Here is a 25,713-nt window from a genome sequence, read left to right on the forward strand (position 1 = left end):
CGTGTTTTCCTCGTATTTGTTTCCTCCACACCGCGGTTATTAGACTGCAGTGACGGAGGATCCGTGTTACTGTGTTCAGTGCTAAAGTTCCAGCTGGAGCAGAGAGCCAGGATGCTTCTCCGCGCTCCTGGATTTCTATCTCGCGCCCTTCTCTGGCGTAGTCACCGGACAGTGACGTAGTTGCGCAAGTGGTGTGCGCATACGCTCAATAAAACTTCCGGCGGGCGCTTTCAAAGTAAAAGGTTCAGTGCAGCGCGTGCGCAGACTAGTGCTTCTCAAACTTTTTTTTTTTATTATTTATTGAACATTACGCACATTACGACATAATATTTCACAAACAAATTTAATACGACACACATTAAATTTATTTTACTAAAACAATGGAAAATAAAATAACAAACAAATACATGAATTAAATACATGTTCTCTCATATCGTTTATGGTCAATTACATTATATTGTGTTTCTTTTTTTCTAATTACTTGTGTTTTAAAATGTTTGTATATTTTGTTATGTTACTGATATTTTGGAATCCATAAGGTGTAGCTATATGCAGTTCCACATCTTTTTTCCTGCTAAGTTGTGATAATTTGAAGATATATCCAATACATTTTTAAAAGAGTAACAAATGAATAGTTTAATTGTTTTTAAATGTCATATGGTGATATGAATTTTCTCTTTCCTGTAATTGTTTTGTGTGGTTCATTGCATAGTGTCAAATTGTATGATGCGATTAACTGTATTTATTACACGTCTTTGTTTTCCCCTGTGTTTTGTGTGACATTGCAAATGGACCTGTTATGGCAACATAACACAAGAAATGCTTTAGACATTTGTGTGACAATAAAGTTGTTTATTTTAAAAATACATTTATGCTGTTAGATAATGTATATATATATATATATATATATATATATATATATATATATAAAATAAGTGAATATTGAAACATATGAAAGACCATTTGTCACAGTTGGATCTGTGTGAAGCCTTAACAAATTTGCTCCTCCACCTCCTTCATACTGATCACTGGTCAGGCTCCAGCTGGGTCAATCAACCTGCAGCATCAGCTGTTTAAAAAGCCACAGGTGAATCAGGTGACATTAACAGGCCTGTGGGAAACAATGGAGAAAGTTACTGTCATCGCTGGTAAGAAAAAATGCTTTTTTCCCTATGAAGGAATACTCTTTTAATTCCAATAACATAATCTGACATTTCACTTCCTAGACATGAAGAGCTTTGAGTGTTCATCTCCATCAGAGCTTGACAGGAAGTTCTTTGAGGAGCCGAGTTTGATGTCTTCTTTGTCTCTGGAGCAACTCTCCACATCGAGAGTATCGAACGAAATGGTGGCTGATCGATCTGATGCCAAGGTGTCGAGCCTGGCTTTCCCCTGCGTGTCATCAGACCCGGTTTCCTCTCCTCGGACGGCTTCGGTGAATAACTTGAATACCCAAGAGAGAGATGGTTGTCACCTGGCTGTGCCTTTGCTGGGAAAGTCGTCCACTCCCTGCGTGCTCCTTCAAAAGCAAAAAAAGTCCACTTTCTTTGACCAGTCGTTCAGTGATCTCACAGCCTCTCAGATGTCGTGGGATGTGTCTTTGATCAAATCTGAGAGCAACAGCCCCAAACCCTTCACTGAGTCCAGTACTCTGGAGTCCACATGGAGTCCAAAGCCTCAGTCTATACAACTTTCAGTTGCTGGACTTTCTCCCTGACTGTTTCCCTGTCACACTTTAATGTGGAGAATTTATTTTTTTCCTTTGCACCCATGATGAATCGGTGGATAAAACCCTTGACCATATGAAGGTAAGATGCTCACTTGACTGTTTTAAATATTAATTGTATGCCATGACAACATTTTGATATAACTTTTGTTTTTGTTCTTAACAGCATCCATGAGTGGAGACTTGTACAGAAAGAAGTATGCTGTCAACAAAATGCTTTTAAAGATTTGAATACTTTAAATAAAAACTTTACATAATAAAATTCAATGCAAAAGTTCTCTTACTAGAATATAGTAATCTATGTGGAAGAGGTTTATTGAAAAGATGCAAGTTGAGATTAAAGATTTTTACTTCAATCCATTCACAATGGAGTGAATTGTGCTTCATTGTCCATATTGTGCTCCTGCAAAGAGGGGAAACGCTGTTGAAACAAGTCCTTAATTACTTTACAACTTAATTTTCTTTCTTTCTTTTTTTATATTAATACTCACCTGATTGAGCTTCTTGAACTCCACGACCTGGAAGAAAATGTGTTCCAAGATGTGCTTGGCATCTCGCTGGTCTTTATCCAACTTCGGAGTCACACCTAGAATTTCGCCACATTTCCGCACATAGAACTCAAGATCGTCCTCTGTACCTGTGACCAGTCATAAGAACTGCAATTAACAGTTTTTCATTTACTGGTTAATCTGACACACTTAAAGACTTCATCCAGAAAATGGTGTAAAAGTTTTTCTAATGTCTTTGGTATATGGAAACAAAGAAACCAGCATATACTGTACTCCCATTTTAAAGAAGCTAAAATTAGAAACTAATCAAGTTTATAAAACTATCAAATGACCAGCTCAGCAGCTGTTGCAGCCCTGCTCACAACATTCTTAAATGGTAACTTTCAAAGCACCAAACTTACATTTATTGGTGAGCTGTGCTAGACGCACTTCCTCAGAAGAGAATGTTTCATCTAAATCAAACAAGTCCAACATGGGTGGCGGTAGATCACTTAAGGCAGGTGGAAAAACCTAAAAGACGAGGCAAAATGGATTTGTGAGTCTTAAATTTGCATAGCACTGAAAACGGTAATGGAGGATGAAGATCCTTACAGCAGGTTGAAGCTGAGGCAGAGGGGTCTCTAGCTGTGGTGTGATCAGCTGGAGTGGCTCATCTTTGACATTCAGCTGCTTGTAAGCACTGCACAAAAGTTTTCTTTTAGTCTTAAAAGTGTGATTGTATGAACTGCTGACACAAATGGCACATTCACTGAGAACCAGTCTGGAAATCATAGCTACTACCAAAGACACTGAACAACATATTAGAGACCGAAAAAGACTCCAATGTATGCCGGATTAGTCAGGAGATTCTGGGTTACTGCTACCTCATTTGGTAAGTTTGTCACTAAGGCAAATATGGGAATAATAAATGCATTAAAACACAGAAGTCACTCACACAGAAGAAAACACTTGCAACACTTCTCTATAGTCTTTGGTGTGAGGGGTTTACAAAAGCTTCAGTTTCCAGTCAGAAAAAGCTATCATAGTAAAATGAAGTGGCAAACATTCATAATATATTCTAGATTCAAGCAGGTGTCGATTCTCAAGCTGGTTCACGGGCACAGGAGGGACATTCAGCTTAGTCGGCAATGATGAATGAATGAGAATTTTTTGAAAAACTGCTGTAATGGAGGAACAATGTTACTGATGTTTTGGCTGTGAGTTTCAATGTGAACAATGAAAATGTATGTACTTAAATCCTCACCTGATGACTTGGGGTAAAGTGTCAGTGGAGAAATTAAACAAAGACATATCAAAGAGAGAGGTGAAGTCCCTGGGGTTTTCATCGCCCTCTTGTAAACACACTCTGAGCTGTTCTGACAAGCACCCGGTGTCTGGCAACATGGTGTAATCTGTAATCTAGAGGAGAGAAGAAGGATATCAGCTAATTATAAAAGGGCTTCAATGACATCATTCCCCTGTCAAGCATATTATGTCTATGTCCTCACCTCAGGGTCTTCTGCATCAATCTGGTTCAGCTGAATAGTATCGCTCATGAGCCACTGGAGCACAACATCCTGGAAAGACAGACTTTCACTTAAAATCCACAGGAGGGCAGAATACATTTCTTTCAAAAGGCATCGTTCAGGTCTTTGAAGTGCAGTTGTATGAGATATTGACACTGTGGGTGCAGACTGCAATGTATGTGTCCTGTGCCTAAAACCAGCATCAGACAACATTGTCCTTCTAAAATATTAAAGGTTTAATGCATTGGTTCTCAAAGTGTGGCCCGCGAGCCAATGGCGGCCAGCAGTGAATTACAGTTGATAGTTTTAATCCAGGCGCTACTAAGCTTGTTAAATGTTTATTGGACATCACTGGATACAGACCAATAAGTGTAAACCGTAGAACTGCAATCTTTTTCCTTTGGCGGCCCTCAGTCCAATGTTGGGTTCCTAAATTGGCCCTCAGGTATCAAAACTTTGAGAACCCCTGGTCCAATTATAACATTGTGTGTGTTATAATTGCAATAATCATGTAGTGCGCTGAGCCTTTAAATAATAAACCTGTAAAGGACAATTGGACTCACCATGATTTTACTGTTCTCCTCTTTGTCTATGTACTGGTCACAGAACATGTGGCAGGAACCCAGCACAACCAGTTTGCCAGCCTCCTTTAATAGACACAAGACATGTTCCAATATCACCTTTCATTAAAATCACAAGTGCTGTCAATGAGAATGAAAGCCTCTTTGAACTCCTGACCTTTCCATGATAGAAGGCCAAGACAGGCCTGTTGAGAGGGAAGCAGACGGAGCCTGTTGAAAGAACGGCCACAGCTGGTTTCATCACACCCAGCGTGGCACCATACGGGTACACAAATGTGAGAGCCCTTCACAAAAACACAAAACAAGAAAAACTTGTGTTTAAGGCCCCCAAAGCTAGCACAAGATTGTATACTGAAATGTAATAAAAGTAAAATTGTTTACTGGGCATTGTTTCCAATGTTTTCATCTTCAATGATCCCTGTCACCACTTTGCCAGCAGCTCGGCTGATTTCTCTGGACAAGGAGGAGGTAGATTAGTGATGTGCAACAGCTTTATAGACATCGCAACTGGGGTTTCAACTAACAGGTATTTTCATTATCGACTAAAAAACAAAGATATTCAGTTTTTCTGGTTTATTTATCAAAAAGAAGCCACAAGTATATTCATATGTGAGAAGATGAAAAAAAGCAGAACTTGTTTCATATTTAAGAAGAACACTCATATAGATGACGCTTAAAATTGTTGCTAGATAATAGATGATTCATTTATTAATTAATAAGTGGTTGGAGCCCTAAATACTCCACTTACACAGATTCTGTATAATTACCAACACTGGGGTGAATTGGACATTTGTGTGAGAAAAAGCAACAAACCTGTTCAGTACACCATTGGACACCAGTGCCTCTTTGGGATGGAAATACTTGTAATAAACATTCCTCACAACAGCATCTGCAGCCGTGATGGAGAGAAAACCACCATTAAAAAAACTGACTGATAATGATCAGGCAAATTATCCAACTTCAGTCATTTCAATATGCACCATTGTTAACCATTATTCCAAACTCCTCCAGGAGAAAGTTGATGTTTGTGTCAAATTTGTTTTCTCCCCCTTCACCGAGCATGACCAGGATGTTTCCTCCTCCGTCCAGGTATTGCTTCAGCACCTCCAGCTGGGACGACATAAGAATACACAACAGCGTCAATAACACGCTTGTGAGAAAACTCAGCTGGCAAACTTGTCACATTTACGTCCACGTTCCCTGGGCCATTTGTTAAGTCACAAACACTTGTTAAACAGGGACAAATTCAACAAAACTAAAGTAAACTATTCTTATTGAGGAACTAATAGGTTCCTACCTTCAGCATTTGTATCATAGCACTTATGGAAAGTTTCTTTCTTGTGACAAATGAACTTATAGTAAGTCGCTTTGGACAAAAGCGTCTGCTAATGCCCTAAATGTAAATGTAATTGATTACATTATTGTTAGCCATGCTGTGGAGAAGATGCATGTGTCTGTTCGTTTGTGAACAATATCACTCAAAAACTAAACAATGATAAGGGAGGAATTTTCTTTTAAAGCAATTGTTAGGGGGCGATGATAGCTCAGTGGAGATGGGTCCTTGGACAAGACACTTAACCTCATGTTGTTCCTGCCGGCAGTGTGTGAATGGGTATAAACATATGACAGAAAATGAACTGCACATAGATGCAGTGTATGAATGGTAAAGAAACGACTAGAAAACCGATATGTAAAAATACAGACCATTCACCATTTAAACTTGAAAGACTGGGGAAACAGTGTTGGTGGAGTGTTTCCTCTCGATATTATTATGATCTAATAATTATTATTTATTTGTTTTTTTGAAGCTGTGAAAATGATATCCTGTTACACACACAAATACATTATTACCTCTGATGCCGTGAACTTCTCCCTTGGTCCTGCAGTTATCCACAACTTAACTCCCCTCAACTTTTCCACAGACAACTCTTCTTTCATACTGTGGAACACATTCATTATGTTATAAATTGTATTGACTCTTCCCCAAAAACAGAGCCCCAACTTGGACTCATGTCAAAGCAAACGCATGTATGGCAAGCGGTTTGAACACTTCATCGACAGACAGGATTTGACTAGTAAGAATGACTTTCCAGAAATCTACAACTACTAGTTCATTGATACTAGTCACAATGAAATTACAACTAGTCAAAATGACGTCACAGATGTCTGTAAAGGTAATTCCAGCTAGTCCAACTTGGTGATTAAATCTTAATAAAAGGGTTTTCCATATATACACACGTGAAGGATTCCAACAGCAGCACTTACTTCTGGATTTTCCATTGAGCCCGAAGTCTCTTCTGCATTGTTTTGTATCCATTGATGGAGGTAAAAAGTTCTCTTTTTGAAGCATTGAAGACCACGAAGGTGTGCGTTTCCCTCTCCATCGTTTATGTCATCAACTCAGTTTATCCCAACAAACACCTAGAGACAGGTTTGAGCTCAGTTATTGACAATACGCGAGTTATTTACTTCATAATATAACACACTTTTGGCATCATATCTGGCTGTGGGACGAGTTATCTCGACGAATGGAACAGAGAAATCTCTAATGAAAGTACAAACAAGTAGCAGTGTAATCTTTAGCCATCGTAGCTAACTAACCAGTCACATTAGCCGTTAGCTCATAGCTTCCCGTTGTTACCTTGCAACAGCGTCCAGTACCAAGTTTTTTCTTTTCAGTCCATTTAAATACAAACAAAGCGAAGATTGCCGGTCTACTATCTTCCACCTATGCACACATGAAGCCTTGCATTTGAACGTTACATTATTTTAATAGCTAGCGTAGCTGAAGTTATCTCAAAAGATCGGCTAGAAGCGGTGCATTATGGGGCAGAGAGTGGTAACCAAGGGCGCTAACACATAGCAACCAGGCAGCGCATGTGTAAGAGAAACAGAAATATGATGCTCAACAGTACATGTTGACATGTTGATGTAATATGTTTAGTCCTTTACAAAGCTGGGCTTTAAAGGTGTAGTGTGTGGAATTTAGCAGGATATATTGTTGAAGTGTCTCAGGTTACAGCTGATCATTGCTTTCCTCACTCTTTCCTTCCAAGTGTACTAGAGAACATATGGAGCCTTCAGGTATTCCATCCATCTTCTACCGCTTTATCATCCACATGACGGTCGCAAGGGGACCTTCAGGTATTATATAATGTAATATATTAAAAACAACTAATACAATGGTGGACTTCATAGAGAGGACATGGCTTCTGATTTAAATTTAAAAGGCTTATACTGGGCTAATGCAAAAATAACAGTTACACTTGAAACAAAATCAAATCATAAATCTTCCCTTTTTTTGCTTTTTGCCCTGCTCAAAACTACCAAACGTTCAATCATTTTGAGAGTTTTAACACTTTAAATGTCAGTTTGATTACTTAATGTCACTGTTATTGAAAGATTTTTGTTTTTTTCCATATAATTATTTTTTTTCATTAAAAACATCATTAGCAGCACAACATTTAAAGGGTTAAAATCCTGATACTTATTCAATATTCCATAGATTTGATCACGACTGAAGTTGATCAAAAGATTAAAAAAGAAAAGATAGAAGCAGACATTTTTGTCCTTTATGACTTAGAAGGGTACACATTTTAAATCATGCTATACAAAAACTAATAAATGCATCAGTCAATTATTTGGAAATGTTTTGATATAATCAAGACCCCATCCACCCAACATTTGTTATAATTATGAAGAAGAACTATGTTTTAATTTCATTAATCCCTTTTCAATTTCTGCCATATTTCTTTCATATTGAAGCCAACTGGTCTGTGAACTTCCATCATTATGATGAAAGGAGCATGATGTCATCCATCTATTAATTCAAAAGAATGTCTATCTGTCCATCAAATGGGTCACTTAACAGAACCTTAAACTTGGTAGGTGACTTACTGAGGGCACCTGAAGGGTATATAGGGAAAGTGAGACATAAAAGAAAAGTGTCTTTGTACTTTATTTATACAGAAATACAGCTCATGTTTATGGGAAAACAAAGAGACTTTATTCAAAGTCCAATCAGAGACCAGAACTAAATGCTGCAGTTTGCTTGAAAACCTGAATTGCACAGGTGGAAGAGCAGGTTGACATTGACAAAACAATCACCACAACGTTTAACATCTTTCTGTTAGAACTTAGGACATAATGTTATTCAGATGTTATCAAAATATGGAGCAACCACTGTTGCTGGACTCAAATGGTGCATTTGAGCTTAATGAAAGCAAGTGAAATAACCAAAGAGTTAACAAACTCTAATAAACGCTTTACAGAAAAAAATAAAACTCAGGAAAATATTCCAAAAGGTACAAATCATCTCGCACATCAAACACAGGAGTGGGATGTGTACCCGTACATTGTTGAAGATGTGGTCAGTCTCGAGAGGCTGACCCAGGATCATGAGCGAGACCTGGAGTGAGACCTGGAACGCGATCTAGAGCGGAAACTGGAGGGAGACTCGGAGCACTGATGGTCTGTGGCAGGAGGAGACTTTGAGGAGTGTTTTTTGTTTCTGCTTTCCGATCTGGAACACGAGTGGCTGCGAGACTTCTTACTGGACGATTTATCTTTAGAACGACTCTGGGATTTGTGCTCAGCCTTGACTTTGGATGTGCTCTTGGAGCGAGACTTGCAATTGTTTGAGTGAGAGCGGGACTTTTTGCTCTTGGTGGGACTCTGTGATTTGTGGATGTGGGAGTGTGACTTCTCTGGAGATTTAGAGTGGCTGGACTTTCTCTTTGATCTTGAATGGGACTTCCGCCCCGATCTGGAGTGAGACCTGCGCTTGCTGCGAGACCGAGAACTGAAAAGAAAGAAACATAAAACGACTCATTTACCCTGCACGTGATCTTGGCTTATCAGAAAATTACATTTCTGTAACTGTAATTTAACAGCATGGTCTCTATGACTCACACTAAAAAACACTGCAAGGTGCATTCCCAAATATCATAAGGACCCCTGCAGCTACTATTTTAGACACCTATTATGAACTAGTATGACATATCAAGTGTGGCTGTATGAGGTACTGACTATAGACCGTATATGGAATTTTCCTTTGTGAAGTTAATCAGGAAGTCAGAATATTGTCAGTTTTATTATCCCTAAAAACATTAAAAAATAAGAAAGTAAAGCTGGACTTCGGGTTGAAAAACATCAGAATACCACAGGCCAAATTGTGATTCTGGAGCAGGGGTTCTCAAAGTTTTGATACCTGAGGGCCAATTTAGGAACCCAACATCGGACTGAGGGCCACCAAAGGGAAAAAAGGGAAAAAAAGGAAAAAAAAACAGAAAGAAATCCCATTTGTAATAATTTTAAAGACCAGATTGCAGTTCTACATTTTAGCCTTAAGTAATATAATGTAATTTAGGCATTAATATAATAACGCTTTATAATTTACTGGGTAATTATCCAGTATTTTGGCCATTGTTCTTACCTTCTGATTACAGGTTAATACCAAGTAACACATTTCTGTTACCATATATTTACTGGGTAAATAGCTAGTAATTGGGAGCTGTAGCTACCTGCTTATTACCAGCTTATAACCCAATAATACACTAAAATTCACCATATATAAAACCAGGTAAATACCCAGTATTTTTGTTTACACTTATTGGTCTGTATCCAGTAATCTCAATAAACATTTTAACAAGCTTAGTACCTCCTGGATTAAAACTATCAACTGTAATTCATTGCGGGCCGCCAGAAATGTTTCTGCGGGCCGCCATTGGCCCCCGGGCCGCACTTTGAGAACCAATGTTCTGGAGGCTTCAAAATGGGAGTTTAAATTCTTATGGGTGACGTCACAACTGGTTGCCACTTGCTATTGACACATAATCAGTGCCGGCTGCACTGAGCTTAAGACACAGATGTATGCTCTCTCCAAATACATGGCCGCCAAAAAAAAAAACAAAGGAAAAACGTCTCACCAAAATAAATGTACATCTTCTCAAGTCGTGAATACTTCATCGTTAGACTTTTCCCCAACTAGAAACTGCTCCAGCGTTCAAAGAGAAAATCAGCGTTTTTTATCTTGCAGAGACATGGGAGCTGCTGCTGCTCTACTGTTTCCTCGTCTGCTAAGTTTGTGTCACTTAGGCAAATCTGAACAAATAATTTCCAACAACTTTTGAATTTAGGCAGCAATAGATCAACAACTCCTATGTGCCCGTGAATTAAAATAGTTGATATCATCTATAGGTTTGATGCATGGAGTGAGTGCTTCAACTACAAATTTGCACATTTCTAGTTGCAGAAGGTTGTTGACAGTGAGATAAAACAGCAAACATATTCTTAAGATATCATAGGCTAAAGTGGGCTTGGATTTCATTGAGTTAAGTGGCGAAACTCAAGTGGTTTTACCATAATCTCAGTGAGCGCAAGCATCCATATCTCAAAGTGGTTCAGCTCTAACTATGTCAGTACCTCATAGATGCTGTAAACATTATTTTCAAGTCAGTGCAAGACTTAAGTACTGGACTTACCACGAGCGTGACCTGGAACGGCTGTGAGAACTCCTGCTTCTTCGGCTGCGAGAGCGCCGTCTGCTGCGAGACCTATGGGTTGAACAAGAATAAAAACGGTAAAAACATGACAGATGCAAAACCTTCAATTACTTTATTCTTTACCTGGATCTACTGCCAGAATGAGAATGCTTGCGCCGAGGTTTGTCGACCACCAGACGGATCTTCCTCCCATTGATATCAGTGCCATCGAGCTTTTCTAAAGCTCGCTTCATGTCTGAACGGGATCTAAATTCAATGACGCCCTCATTGGCGCGGCCTTTATGAGCATCAGCATAGGTTACTTCACCTGCTTGCCGCATGAAATCCTGTGGAGGAACAAATATGTAAATTATTGTGCCTGAGATAACCAAATATGAATATAGGTCCTGTTTGGTTTTATTCTATATTTACACATTTATTTCAGTTCATTTTCAATATAGAGAAATTGCATCTTTGCTTTTTTCAATCAATGTTCCTCTTTAAAAAAAAAAAATAAAAAAATAACAACAGGGGGTTGCTGAGTTCCGGTGCTGGGTTCCGGTGTTCAAAATAAAACCATATTGCCAAATCCCGCGAGAGAATCAAAATATATTTTTATTTTTCCGTTTTGATTTTATTTACAATAATTAAGCAACACTTATCGTCTGTCTGTGGTCTAATATGAGTGTGTGTGTGTGTGTGTGTGTGTGTGTGGGGGGGGGGGGAGGGTTATAAGGCCATAACGAAACAAACCCATCCATCCATCCATCCATTATCTACCGCTTTTTCCTCCACCAGAGGGTCACGGGGGGTGCTGTGCCTATCTCAGCAGACACGAAACAAACCAAATAATAAAATAAAACATAAGTAAATAAATACATTAAATAATAAATACATTTTAGAAAGACCATTGTATTGTTAAACGGTTTTGTTAATTTTCAGTGTCAATGACAGAGTTGATAAAAATATAATTTAAATTCAAAGGACAGTTGTACGTTTACGCCTAAATTGTACAGTCACCGGATTGTATGATTCACTGTATGTTGTTGGGTTTTTAATAACCACAGAATGAGCCTTTTATATTTATACCAGGTTTTAGCCCACTTTTGATGCTACCTATATATATATATATATATACATATATACACACACACATTTACATACATTCATTTAAATCAAAGGTAAGTAACAAACTGAAAATTTATTTTTTTCTCAGTGAATCAAAAAAAAAACGCATTTTGTAAACAATATGTAAAAACACACACAAAGTGAATCTTTGACTGGCCATTTTAATAGGCCCTTTGCACAGACAACAGCGTGTAATAAAATAATAAAAATTATTTTATTAAAAATAATAAATACATGCGATGTACGAGTTCCATTTAGCTTCAGTTTCACAGCGCATGCTGGTTCACTGTCACACTGCCCTGACTTACAGAGCCATTTTGATGTGATCACAAACGCCTGTGCCTTTCCTACTAAAACGTGTCAAAATGGCCGCTGTTCAAAGAGATGAAAGCATGAAAATAAAAATGCATCCTTTTCCTCTCCTGCCTTGTCATCAGCTTTGTGCCTATGAAGCACAAATACACACACACACAGTCTTGTCTTTCACTGCTCTCTCCGTCACCCAGTCTTTGTCATATTTTATATACATATTTTCCCTACTTTGTCCTCGTTAGTTCATATAATCCTTCAGTGAGCTGAAATATTTTGTTTGTTTTGTTTTAAAGTATAGTGACTCGTTCTGTATCTGTCTTAATCTGGTACAATGAATCAACCTTTTAAACTTAAACTTTCTCTTTTTCAGAGCATTCTCTGTAAACTCCAGTCAAACACAGTCAAAGGTGTACCTAATAAAGTGAGGGACTTCTCTGACAAATGACAAGCATGCACTGATTATAATATTTTAATTATATTGACACTATGATGTGAGCAATTCTATTATATGATATTTCTTACCTTAAATTACAAATAGATTGAAAATAAATATGACATCTAAAAAGATTTTAGGAATGTTCTTATAGTCTACTGGTCTCTGTGATGGGTTGCACCCTGAAGACACCCTCCTGGGCACATGAGACAGCCAGGACTCCGTCTCTTCTCCACATTCGTCCTTGAACCAGTCCCCTACTGTTTGCTATAGGAAAAAAAGCACAAACAGAAAACATTAGACAAAAGCTGGATGTTCTGTTCTTTGTTTGCCTGGTCAGCTTCCACTTCACAGCACAAAACTTACAGCGCATCTATTTGGGCTGCTAGGCTTATTCTAAGGCCATAGGATTTTTTTATTAAAGCAATTATTCACAATACTCATGGGTGTAGTATATTCAATTTCTCCATATAAACCCTCATATGTTTTTGGTCTGGTTCTAAACAAGACTGACAAAGAACATCAGACCCTTCTGAAAGTCTGTGGATAAATTAATGCCGACAGATGCATATGACTACATTGCTGTTGCAGTTCCTTTACTTTGTAGTGTTGTGATTTATATAGACAAGACAAAAATTATTAATATAAACAGCAGCTAGGGCTGTGTTTATATTAATTGATACTGGTACCTGTAACCCATTGTTCCATTTCCAGGTAACTCCTCAATTCACCCCCAAAAAACAGATTTACATTACTTCCACTACTGAAATGTAATTACTGTGAAACAGTTCTTGTTCGTAATTTAGTAGTTTGATATCAACCCTAAACACAGCAGATTGAAGGTTTATTATATTAATACTGACCGGCCCATGGGCTGTCACACTCATACAACATCCACTCGTCGCTGCGGAATGTGGTGTGGAACCACATGGAGTGGTCCAAAGAGGCAAAGAACTTGGCCCTGTAGTTTGCACAGGGCAGCAGTGCTGTGTCCAGGAAGGCGTAATCTGACACGTAAGCAGCGACGCAGCAATGCAGCTTCATGTTGCCTTCCCCTACAAATACACACAAAAGAAATGCATCACCGAATGTAGCTTGTAGCGTCTTATTATGTCTCAACATTGTCAAAAACGTTTGTTCATTGATATACAGTTTAGAAAAAAACGTTCCACCTAAAATGAGTTTGCTCTGTTTTTGCTTACTGAATAAAACACTGCAGCAGTGATTAGATTAAAATTAAACTTTAACAATTTAACTTAAAATCTGGATGTATTGTTTCATTTAAATCTCTAGCGCCTAACTTCTGGAGATTTGGTGGTAGAGCTGAAACAATTAATTGATTATTAATTGATTACTTAATTAATCGTCAACTATTTTGATAATCGATAAATCGGTTTGAAGATTTTTTCATTATTAAAACAAGATTTCTGATTGTTTTAGCTTCTTAAATGTGAATAGTTTCTGGTTTCTTTGCTTCACATAAAGAAATCATTAAAACTGAATCATTATGGTAAAACAAGACATTCGAGAGCATCTTCATTTCCAGGGTCCAATTTCCATTTCTAAACAAACAAATCACTTCCTGTGTGCAGAATGAGATTTACTCACTGCTATACTGTGAAACATAGTCGTGTGGAGCTGATATGAATTCCTTATGAATTACACACAACAGTTTTGAAATCAAGAAAGCCAATAGAATTCCATGTTTCTAAAAAAGAACTTCAATTACACAGATAAAAATATTCAATACAAGTATATTGATACAAAGGGTATTAGAACTGATTCAGAGTTTGTTACCAATATGTCCTTGTGCTCGCACCCAGAACAGCTTCCTCGGCTCAGCGGCAGGTCGCTTGAACGAAGGTTGTGGCTGGATTGGTTTTATCTCGATGGGAACCTCATCGGCCAAGCGCTTGTGAAGGTGTTGTCTTAATTTCTCTGGCACGTTTGGTTTACTGTAAAATAACAGAGGACAAAACCTGATATAAATATCTACACTGATACGGTCACAAAAATAAAACAGGGGACTGAAAGTTTTTGATTGAATATGAAGTCATGGAGAAAGATTTTTTTTTAAAAAGTAGTTTAAAATGACATTACAGATTGTTAAAAATGAACATCACATAACATTTTAACCCACTAACTGATTTATTGCTACAACTGATTAGTGTCTAACAGAGTGTAGGAGTTTTCTAAGTCCAGAAGATGGCAGTAATGCAACATTGTGCATGCAAGATGAGGTTCTTCTGCCAAGTACCACCTTAGACAATATTGAGCTCTTGAAGTAACACTATTATCACCAATATTAAATTACAGAGGTGTAAATACTTATGCCGAGCAAAGTCAGTTAAGGACTTTTCACAGGAGGCAGATTTATTCGCAATAAGATCATTTGCTCTCTCATCATCCTCCTCTTCCTCACAGTACTTCACACACGGGTGCAGTGAAATTAGATTAAGATGAAGTGAGATATGGTGACTTTAATTATTATTATTTCATTTATTATAATGATTTCTTATAGTTTTGAATATAATAAACCAGAGATGATAAAGTATGTATCCAAAATTCAGGAAGGTGGATTATTCATCTCCCACACACAGCTACTGAAATGATCTGCATACATTTTCAGTGCTTTGAGACCCCCGCAAATAACATTATATTGACCTCTGTCCTAATAGGGTCATGATCGAGGTGTAAATAAATTATAAAATAAATTATACCAACTGCTCAACTTGAAACATCTGACGGTAATGTTTCCTGTAATAATGTTATCCCTCACGATCTAAAATCCCTCAGAAAAAAATCTGAGATGTTACATCACAGCACACAGGGGTTGTTCATCCACTCAGTAAGTTCAAATGTGTTATTTTGTGAGTTCTGTGTTTAACATTCTTCCTTCTCTCAGATAAGTGACACAAACTTAACAAACAAAGACAATAGTAGTCCAGTGACCACAGTGTCCAGGCAAGCTTAAATCCCTCTATGGAGTTTGGTGCAGGAGAGTAAGTAATTTATACATCTCAGAAAACACCCTGCAACAGCAAGACAAAGCAGCAAACTGTTTTCAGTGTGTTGGAGCATCCATGTCTACAGCTGGCTCTAAGCACAAGGGGTCACGCACTGAACAATCACCTCAATGTTGCACAAACAAAATAAATATTTACGTGAGATAAAGTTGAATCAGCTGCTCCACAGTGAGGAGGTCTTCAGGCGGAGGGACCACAGGCATAGTGAACTGGTGCTGCAGGGGGCTTGGCTGCAGCTTATGGAAGGACGCTTGGCAAATCAGTATAGGCTGTCCATGCTGGATGGCCCTCACAGAACGCACCATGAAACTCCGGCCATCTCGAATATGGTCCACCTGGTACAGCACTGGAATTTTAGGATCCCCTAAAAGACATGCACTGACTTGAACTCTCTGTGTGCAGTGCTCTCGTTACTATTTTATTAATTATGAGAAAATTATTGTTAATAGGTAATTCACTGCTTAGAACTGAAACGTAACAGGATTATTAAGGTTTTTTGAAGTGGTGTTGAAATGAATGAATGTCAGCAGAGACACGAAGAAAAACAGAATTTAGCCAAAATTAGGTTTGTATCACTTTGTAAACCTCTTACTAAGTCCAAAAAGTAATTTTTCTTGACAGCACACAGACACTGTGGATCCACCATCGGGAGGTTCAAATGTGTTATTTTGTGACTATTGTGTTTGACATTGTCCGTTTATTTTTACCTCAGTGACACAAACTTAGCAAACAAGGCAGCAGTTGATCAGCAGCTGCTGTGTCAACATGAGGTTAAAATGCTCATTTTCTAAATGGACTTTGGTGCAGGAGAGTGAGCAGTAACTTTACACACTTCAGTTTCCAGTAGATAGATATTAGTAGTCTAATGGCAAGATAAAACAGTGAACTGCAGACTAAAGCTGGTGTCAGTTTTATTCAGTTGGCCTTAATTATAGACTAAAAGCTTTTTTTATTGAGGTCAAGAATCTGTGTCACAAGCTGGTTCCTGGTGCAGGAGGCATGTCACTGACATGCACAGCACAAGCAGCACTAACTGTGTCAGTACCACATACATCCACCCTAAAAAAAACCTGAACAATTACTTTAACTAAACTAGGTAAAGTAGACTTTTTTTCCCCCTTAGGAAAGCTGATTTTGTGTCAGGTTATCTTACCTGCTCGTACAAAGTAGCAGTGGAGAGAATGAGCGTAGAGGTTATCGCCAACAGATTTGGCAGCCGCCACGAGGGCCTGACCCACTATTTGACCACCAAACAAACGCTGAGATCTGGGAACCCAGTGATGTGTCCCTCTGAGGAGAATTGGAGAAATAAGTGAGAAATACAAACCACTGCCAAAATCACTTAATACAAATATAGTCAAATATAACAAGCTTTAATTAAATTATACCTCAGTTTGTGGTGATTAAGCTCTATGATGGAGGCTGTCTACTGATATGAATGAAGGTTCAACAATGTCTTTAGCTTGGAAGAATAATGGAAAACCACTTTTATGTCCATCTTTTAAAAAATCAACATGAATATGAATATAAATATGAATTTGAATGAATATGATGATCATTAACCCCGGTTTGGTCCAAGTGGTTAATCATAAACACACCTAACAAAATCCCTGATTTTGTGCATGCACCCTATGGCCATACCAAGCTCACTATCACTAATTGGCGTGCATGTGCAAAAATAAAACATTCTAAGTGTACAGTAGCATATAATAAGTGATGCCGTTTTGAATTAACAGTGGTCCCACCAAATACTTGATTAATGAATTAATTTATTTTTCCTGTTAGCTCACTTTTCCTGCCTAAAATGACTTGCACAGTCCAGTATATATAATATGTATAGTAAATATAAGACGATCTGAACGTGTGACAAGCTGCTTTAACATTTAAAGGCTAGATGTGCCGAAATATAGCAGCATAATCATTTTTGTCATTATATTTTGACTCGCTGCCAGTTAGAGAAAATGTGTAATTGAGTTTAACTAGGCAAAATAAAGTTATATACAATGCTTAATTCCAGTTTGATTGACCTACATAGTTTTGATTAGTCATAAAACCAGTTCAGGAGAGCTATAAGTCAATTTAGATTTATATAAAAGGCAAATGGAATTACGGTCATCATTTTAAGTGATCAAATTGCTGAATTTAAGGTAGGAAACCCTATACAAATGCATGAATGAATGAATGAATGAATGAATGAATGAAAAGAGTGACGTTATTTGGTCCATGAAGAAACATTACAATGTGGATTTCTGATGCGTTTAACGTGACTATGAACAACTGAATTAAATCTGTCTGCTACTGTATCTACCTGTACAGGTCGATGTCCAGCTCCTCCAGGTTTAAAACGCTGGTGACCAGAACGCTTTTCAGGTCCTGAGTTTCCTCAGCTTCACGTGTCTCCGTGTTTTCATCTTCCGCTGATATTAGTGACCCAGTGCCTTCAGAATGATCACTGCGGTCCACTGACTCGTCTCTGTTCGACATGTTTGTTTGGTTTGGAAACGTCTTCCGCTTCCTCTTCTTCTTCTCATGGGGCTTTATTTGGACCTGGTCAAAGAAGCGACGTTAGTGCCACCCTCTGGTCAATAGTATGGTTCTTTTTTGTAAAAGCAACTGTTCAGACGGGGTGATATGAGCCATTATGGCATTACAGTAACAATATTTATGCACAGCACTTTTGTCCACTGTGGTTGTTTTAAAGTGCTTAGGATCGAATTGGTGTTCTAATATGCAATAAAAACACACATTTATGATGCAAAGGGAATCTATTAATTATTTACATGTATTTATTTACAATTATTTAATTGATTACATGAATATATGACTCATTTCACATCGTTGTGAGGGCCACATGAAATCAATGGGGAGTTTGAGGCGAATGCTCAAACTCTTGACATTCTTTTTGTATATTAATGTAATATAAAGTGCTGTGAGATGAAGCAAGATTTTAATCATAAAAATGATGTCACAGCCAAGTGTTAATATCGTGAACATACGTGAATTAAATGAACTTTTTTGCCTGAATAAAATACCCAGAAGCAAAAACTTCCTGGCCAAAAATACATGTGACTACAGCCCTAATCATAACCCAAGTAAACTGTTGTTCCTCTGCCCTTCCTATCCTTATGTTCTTTTGCGTGTACTGTGCTTTACTGTGTATATAACTTTTATAAAGTAGTCTAATGTTATTTATCCTTTTCTGAAGGCATTTCATGTTAAAGCCATGTTAATGACAAAAGTTGCCCTTTTGCTATTTTAAGACCTCAGTCTCTCTATCCTTGTGCCATGAATGTGCCAGAGAATAAATTTGCTTTCACTTGCATATAGTTACATTTAGACTTTACATATAGAATGTGGCAACATACATTCTGTGTGATCACATCTAAAGACGCATTCATGGCACATTTGGGTGAATTTACATCAGTACCTAAAGTGACCCACTTGTGATCGGATCAATAAAACCAGGTCTGAACTGAGCCAAAAAGACCCAGGCCTAGTTCCCACTGGACGTGTCTCTTGTGACGCTGCTGCGTCCGTGTTTACAGATCAGTGTTCAGTGCACAAGTCTACTTTATTGACAATAGAATTACACTTCACTTTTAACAGTAATGAAAACCACTTTCTGAATAACAACTTGATTTTATTCTTATTCACAAGGGCATGGTTATTTCACAGTTTTCTAAATCTTGTGCACTATAACCTACCTTTCACAAACAAGATGATCCTTGGATGAATGCCATTATGCTCCTTTCATCATCAGTGTCTTTACATCAAAGACATTTGAACACTATCATGTTTTTAATCAAGGAATGTGTGCAGCCTAGCCTGCTGAGCATCTGGGCTTCAACTGACTCGATATCACCTTTCTCTACTGTCATGAAAGTCTTATTGTGTGGATGTGGTTAGGGGTGCTGTGCAATAGATGGGGTAGAAGTGTCTCTCCAGCCGAGTAGTCATCTGTCTCAGCTGCAAGTGAGCCTGTGTTTGATAGTAACAGGAATCATAAAAAAAAACATGGAATCGAAAATCTCAGTTAATAGCAGTTGTTCAGAATGAGCCTGACTACTTATATGATTTGACCATATTTAAAAGCAAATGTAAACAGTTGACAATATTAAACAATAACAAACCAAAGGAATTACATTACACCAGATATCTATAATTGATAAATGTAATTTAAGTATGTGACAGGGATCATAAACTATAATGCATAAATGTTCATATTTAATGGGGAATAAAACCCATGAGTTCAGAGAAATATTCGGTGTCTAACGCAACACCACTGAAAACAGCGTGCATACGTTAGCAGGATATTCGCTGGATATTCGTTTTCGAATAAATTGAATATTTAACAACAGCAGTTTTGCTATAGTAAGTAGCCGCCTACCATTGGCAACTACTACAGCATTCAGAATGGGAAAATGTCTATTTGTTGATTTTTGGTTAATATTTTAAATATTTAATTTCATAATGTTTCACAATAATGGCAGATATCAACAAAACGTCACCTGTAGTAACTAGCTGTCTACCATTGGCAACTACTACAGCAATTAGAATGAGAAAATATCTTTCGAAAACGAATATCCAGCGAATATCAAACAACCTGCTAACTTATGCACGCTTGAAAAGCGTGCGAGCGGTCAAGCTAACTCGGGCTAATGCTAAGGCTAACCAGCTTCATAGCAAAGTGGAGCAAAAAACTAAAGAGATGCGTTTTTAAAAAACACAAATAACTGACCAAGTAGTGCGACTTTACCGGCGACTTTCTCAAGCCTCATTCACCGGGTTTGTGTACAGAGAAAGGTAAAGGTCGAGCGTCGGTTCTTCCATCCTGAACAGTATCGTATCGGCGGTCGGACACCGGACGTGACGTCACACGAGAATATCTCAACGCTGATTGGCTTTCTCGACGTCGCGATGCCATGACGTATCAAAGGATCAAAGGACTAAAGCCAGCACAGAGTATAAAATGTGAAGTTTGGCAGAAAGTACTAGCAGAGGAGAAGCAAAGAAATGGTGTTGCTGCTTGACTGGAATTAGCAGAGGAGGAGAAACAAAGAGATTGTTTTGTTGAACCAGAACTTTTCCAGCCATGGATTCCAGCTGTAATCATAAAATCACCATCACCAATGTGGTGGCAACCTTCAAGACCAAGTGTCCCCTCAACATGCACTTCATTGCTTCAAAGGGACACAACGTCATCTATCAGCAACAACGAGGGAAAGTCATGATGAAGCTTCGAAAGCCAATGATTACAGCGACCATTTCGCCCTCAGGCGGTGTCGCCTGTGCTGGAGCAAAGAGTGAGGCTGATGCAAAAAAGGGCGCTCGCCGAGTTGCACGGTATCTCCAAAAACTGGGCTACAAAGTGAAGTTTTCACAATTCAGAGTTGTGAATGTGCTGGCAGTTTACAGTTTTCCTTTTCATATCTGCCTCAGGCGCCTTGTGACAGAAAATAAACTGTCTGTCACGTACGAGCCGGAGCTCTTTCCTGCGGCTGCCACATACCGAATCACAAATCCCAAAGCAACTCTCCAGGTTTACTTCACTGGTAAGATCATAGTTGCAGGACCAAATGTGCGGGATGTGACCAGAGGGTTTAAGCAATGCTACCCTATTCTGTTGAAGTACAAGATGAGCAGTGTTCAACAGAAGACGACGACGACGAATCCTGACACGGAAACTTTTTTCCAACACCAAACAAAGAAGAGGACTGGTGACATCCATACAGTTTCAGACACAGACACACAAAGAGAGCAAGCAGAGACAAGAAGGCAGCTGTTGATACAGTATAATGGAAACCAACCAGGCCAACAGTTTCTCGTAAGGATAGGCGGAAAGATTTTCACTGTGCCAAGATGGTTGTTGGACCGCTGGGGCTGGAGAGTGATGCAGCCAAATGAGTGAGACGGAAGACAACATGAAGTATATTTTCAAACATACTTTCTATATGGGCTGTACATTCAGAGAGTGCTTTATAGTTACTGAATAAAATGATAAAACATGATATTGTGTTCAGTGCATTATTCAAAATTATGCAATAGCAAAACGTTTGCAGTGGTTCATCTAATAATTATTCATTTCAGTTCACTATAAAAGTTATGAGATCATTGAGAACGACTTTTAAGAGTTGGTCAATAGGTATAATTTAGGTTGTGATTCATTAGCCCTCTATCATCTAATGTTATTTCTGTTTAAATTATGCTCAAACAAGAGTATTATTTACACCACATTAAAGAAATGTATTCACATTTGGCACAAAGGTTCACTCCATTTTAAATGACAATAAACTGAATATGTTTTGTTCAGAATTCAAATCTATGGTTAAATAATTTTCCATATCATGGTGTTCCTAATAAATGTAATATTCAATGGGCGCATATAAATCTAATTACATTTGGCATGTCCACTTGGACTCATGGTTGATTTGGATTCAGGGTGTTCAAAGGTTAATGTTAAGATGGCCTCACAAAACATTTTTGGCCTGTTTAACATTGGAATTCCTTCTATGGTAATTAAATATGGGCATGTTTTTATATGCAAGATATCTGGAGTTAAACTGTTTTATTTTCCACTAAAAACATTAATATATGATGACTCACCCTCAAATCTAATATTAGTCAGATATAACAACTTATTAAAAACGGCTGTACATCTATGGTGTAGCCACCATAAAATTGGCAGCTGAATCTACAGCTAGTGATTATCATCAGATTAATCTTTCTCTTAATCTAAGGTTGTTGTTTAATCATAGAAAGCGTCTAGAAAGCTCAACCTCAGAGAAGCCCAGTCTGTCGGCGTTAGACATATCAAACACTCCGCCTACAGCATCTGTGTCCACCCCCACCTGTTCCACGTTTCTGGAGCCTCAGCCTCTTTAGAACCTCTTCGAAATCTGCGTGTTTGCTCATTTTGGGTAGCTTCACATGCTCACCTGCACGCAGACCAGTGCCCAGGTTAGATGGGCATGTGAGGATGTAGCCCAGGTGCTCATTCCACATTAAAGAGCAACCCTTTTCCTTGAACAAGCTCTCGATCTGGTGTCCAGTCCAGTGCAGAAACGAGTGAACACCTCTTTCATGTTGCCTCCTGTCTGCATGGAGATCACACGCAGGTGGTCCTCCTCATTTACCCATACCAGGAATGTCTTGTCATTGTGCCAGTCACAAGCCATCCCTGATGCTCAGCCTCTGTCATGTTCCTCAGGGCATAGTATTTTCCTTTGAGGTCTTCACTCAGGGATGCCAGAGCTTCAATGGAGAGTGCCTCCACAGCACGCCTTGCACCTCGTGTGCAGTGTGGTGGCAGGGACAAGCCACAGATGCCGCGTCCTGTTCGGAGCTCAGGACATAGTTGGGGTCAAGGTCATCGTCACCTTTCAAGTTGTCAGGGTTCAGGTCAGTCTTGTGTTTGTCCGAGGGTTTGTATCCTCCACGTCTGTCCTCAATGATGGGATCCATCAGCTCCTTAAAGACACAGCCCACAGTCATGATGCCCACAGTCATGATGAAGGGGTGACAAGGATTATCAACCCCTGTCTGAATAACTTTGTCGATAGTGAAACCACTAGTTGTGGCCCACGCTCTCAGGTTCTTAACACATGTCTAGTGTTAACACCTTGGCCATGTGGTTGTTGTGTTGACTGAGATCAGGGAAATCTTCTTCAGTGACAGTGCATCCATACACTCAAAGACTGTATCCATTTCGTCTGCAATGATTTCAACCCCTTCTCTTTCTGGTGCTCAGATGCTCAATCCATTGATTGGTTGTTATTATTTCCGGCAGACTGTACACTGAGAAGTGTTATGCTTCCCTCGAAAGTTTGAAGTTCTCAATGAGAGTTTGAAGTTCAAATTTCTCATCGGTTGGTTGGTGGGTTAGTAGTTTAAAGTTTAGAGGTGTTCTTAATTCATAACTTAGTAAATAAAAAACATCAAGGCTTTTTTCTTTTCTTGATTTGCCTTTGAAATACAATTTGACATCACAGATGACATCACAGCACAGTTGGATTGCATCGTGTGAACCACAATCCCAGAATAGGCTCCTAATTGTTTCAGATTGGTCAAGTTTTGGTTGATCCCAAGCAGGTATCGCGACTGTACTCCACGAGGATGGAGTACAGTCGGTACAGATCATTATTTTTATGTGGGGATAAAACACATAGAGAAATTATCCAATCTCCTTTGGATACGAAGAGACCACTTGGAGACGCAGAGCACAGGAGCGATGAATGGCGCAGGAGAGGGAGAAGAGAACAGCGCAGGGGCGGTGCGCAGAAATAAAAGGGCCGTTTGTCTGCACCAGATGTGGCAGATCAGGGGGCACTACCACTTTTTTATTTATGTTGATTTATTTTACTTTTAAATGTGACCATGTGCTTGGCTTGTTTTTTCACTGGCCAATTACTTAATTAGTATTTAACATTGGTGGAAAAAAAAATAAAAATTATTTTAATTTTTATTTAATTTCAAGAGCGTGTCTTTTAGTAAGACTCTATAGTTGGTGTAAAAGTATTATTAATAAATGTCTTACAATAACATATAATAGTCATAATTTAACATTTCCTGTGAACTTTTAATTTTTTTTACAAAAACGCTGTGGTCCGACGGTGGGCTGCCCGAGAGGTCCTACCACCGGGCTTAGCAGATTTTCTGGGGGAAACCCTGCCAAGACATAACAGTCTTGATGTTTTTCAAACTGGGGGCATCAGTCTCAGCTGGGAAGCCCAGACGCTACTATCCCCAGTCTCCAACCGACTCTTTCAAAAAAGATACTGGTGAGTTGGTGACTCACTGAAGTTAGTGAGTCTTACTAGTGACACCAATTAAGACTCACAGCAGTTTAGCTTTACCCATATAAAGTCTTTATGTTACTAATGCTATTATTATAAACTTGGCTTTTCTGTTCTTTTGAATGCACTGTTCAACTTTTATAATAAACTCTCAAGCTACAGGCCTGAAAGCGTGCAACTATATTATTGTCCCTTATCCAGACCCTCATTGCTTTTCATACCATGGCTCATTCACGGCATTGATTTCCAATGATTGCTGAGTACATAGGATGATGGATGCGCTTCATGGTTAGTTGTCGGATGAATTAGAGATGTCCGTTGTGATTGTAGCAGAGTGCAACTACTCAGCGATGAAAGCCTTGCCCTTCTCTTGCACTAATGGGGTTTTAAGTACAAGCCTTTATGGATGATAATGCAGAATAATGGTGAAAAGTCTGGGAGGGCTGAAGTCTGGCAGACACTCATGTGTCTAAGCAGCAATCTAGCAGGCAATTCACCCTCTGCCTTATGGTGTTCTGTCAGTTTAGAGTTTTAAGAGTGTCACTTAGTCAACATCAATTTTTAATCTGACCTTTATCCGTATGCTCACCTTGCGAACATAACCAATTACTGCTATGGCACCCTGAGAAAATATGCTGCTAGCTCTGCCTTACTCACTCACTCACACTGGAGTGTCCTGCCAAGAGTCACCTCTGATATATGTGTTAGAAATGTGGGTGTATTGTTGATTTTACAAGCGTTGTCGCTGATCTTTGATGAGGGGAAACCGTTTGGATATATTCTAAGGTCCCTTTAGGGACTGCAGGGACTTGTGTGAAGATGACCTGATTTCTAATTTTCTCCTCTCCTGCCTGGGCTGTGGGCTGTGGACTAGTCACTGTTACAAACACAGAAGCCCGTGAAAGGACTGTGTCAGAATGAGGCAACCTGGATCTATTTGGAATAATAATACTGGACATTATTTGTCAGTGGTGATGGATGCTATTATCTCTGAATAGAATCAGGTAAGTGAAAATAAAGCTTACCTCCACTAAAGATACACCTTTAGTAAAATGTGTGCATGCTGGATTATGTTTGCAACCCTGTGATGTTATCCCAGCCCACATAACTGTAATCTTTTCAGATGTAATGTAATCTTGTATTCAGATCCTTATCAAATGTGCCACAATAACTTTCTAAAGGCACATTAGTATTTTCAAGAATTTGACCTGGATCTGTT

The 25,713-nt window shown here is 38.7% G+C and overlaps 3 protein-coding genes and 1 pseudogene across 4 annotated transcripts; all 4 read right to left on the reverse strand.

The window, feature by feature from the left end:
* Window positions 1-938: 938 nt before the first annotated feature.
* ift52 (intraflagellar transport 52 homolog (Chlamydomonas)) lies at window positions 939-7,130 on the reverse strand. Its single transcript, XM_083892358.1, has 14 exons — window positions 6,963-7,130; window positions 6,587-6,742; window positions 6,173-6,260; window positions 5,302-5,431; window positions 5,135-5,210; window positions 4,703-4,774; window positions 4,479-4,605; window positions 4,304-4,387; window positions 3,723-3,791; window positions 3,479-3,633; window positions 2,827-2,914; window positions 2,637-2,745; window positions 2,218-2,363; window positions 939-2,129 (listed from the first exon to the last, which is right to left on the reverse strand). The coding sequence occupies exons 2-14, from the start codon at window positions 6,703-6,705 to the stop codon at window positions 2,088-2,090; spliced, it is 1,305 nt and encodes a 434-aa protein (XP_083748484.1). The 5' UTR covers window positions 6,706-6,742; window positions 6,963-7,130; the 3' UTR covers window positions 939-2,087.
* A 1,565-nt stretch (window positions 7,131-8,695) lies between these two features.
* Window positions 8,696-11,568, reverse strand: srsf6b (serine and arginine rich splicing factor 6b; the record flags this gene model as incomplete). The annotated part of the gene is made up of 4 exons (XM_083891947.1): window positions 8,696-9,122; window positions 10,804-10,875; window positions 10,948-11,150; window positions 11,557-11,568. The coding sequence occupies 4 exons, from the start codon at window positions 11,566-11,568 to the stop codon at window positions 8,717-8,719; spliced, it is 693 nt and encodes a 230-aa protein (XP_083748073.1). The 3' UTR covers window positions 8,696-8,716.
* Window positions 11,569-12,636: 1,068 nt separating this feature from the next.
* Window positions 12,637-18,186, reverse strand: acot8 (acyl-CoA thioesterase 8; the record flags this gene model as incomplete). The annotated part of the gene is made up of 6 exons (XM_083891948.1): window positions 12,637-12,943; window positions 13,540-13,731; window positions 14,474-14,631; window positions 15,841-16,066; window positions 16,856-16,992; window positions 18,011-18,186. The coding sequence occupies 6 exons, from the start codon at window positions 18,184-18,186 to the stop codon at window positions 12,825-12,827; spliced, it is 1,008 nt and encodes a 335-aa protein (XP_083748074.1). The 3' UTR covers window positions 12,637-12,824.
* A 4,265-nt stretch (window positions 18,187-22,451) lies between these two features.
* On the reverse strand, window positions 22,452-24,725 carry LOC310929227 (creatine kinase, testis isozyme-like; annotated as a pseudogene). Its single transcript has 2 exons — window positions 24,716-24,725; window positions 22,452-23,364 (listed from the first exon to the last, which is right to left on the reverse strand). The product of its transcript is annotated as a creatine kinase, testis isozyme-like (transcript).
* Between the last annotated feature and the right edge of the window lie 988 nt (window positions 24,726-25,713).

This window comes from Microchirus variegatus (assembly GCF_963457635.1).
Source record: "Microchirus variegatus genome assembly, chromosome: 7".
In the NCBI taxonomy this organism is placed as follows: domain Eukaryota; kingdom Metazoa; phylum Chordata; class Actinopteri; order Pleuronectiformes; family Soleidae; genus Microchirus; species Microchirus variegatus.

What these genes read in the sequence shown, in the direction of transcription:
- ift52 (XM_083892358.1), bottom strand. Translation starts at nt 6,705, where the DNA reads ATGGAGAGGGAAACGCACACCTTCGTGGTCTTCAATGCTTCAAAAAGA. An exon ending in TGGAATAATGGTTAACAATG is followed by an intron (nt 5,211 to 5,301) that starts GTGCATATTGAA and finishes TCACGGCTGCAG; the next exon opens with ATGCTGTTGTGAGGAATGTT. An exon ending in TGCCTCAGCTTCAACCTGCT is followed by an intron (nt 2,746 to 2,826) that starts GTAAGGATCTTC and finishes CTCGTCTTTTAG; the next exon opens with GTTTTTCCACCTGCCTTAAG.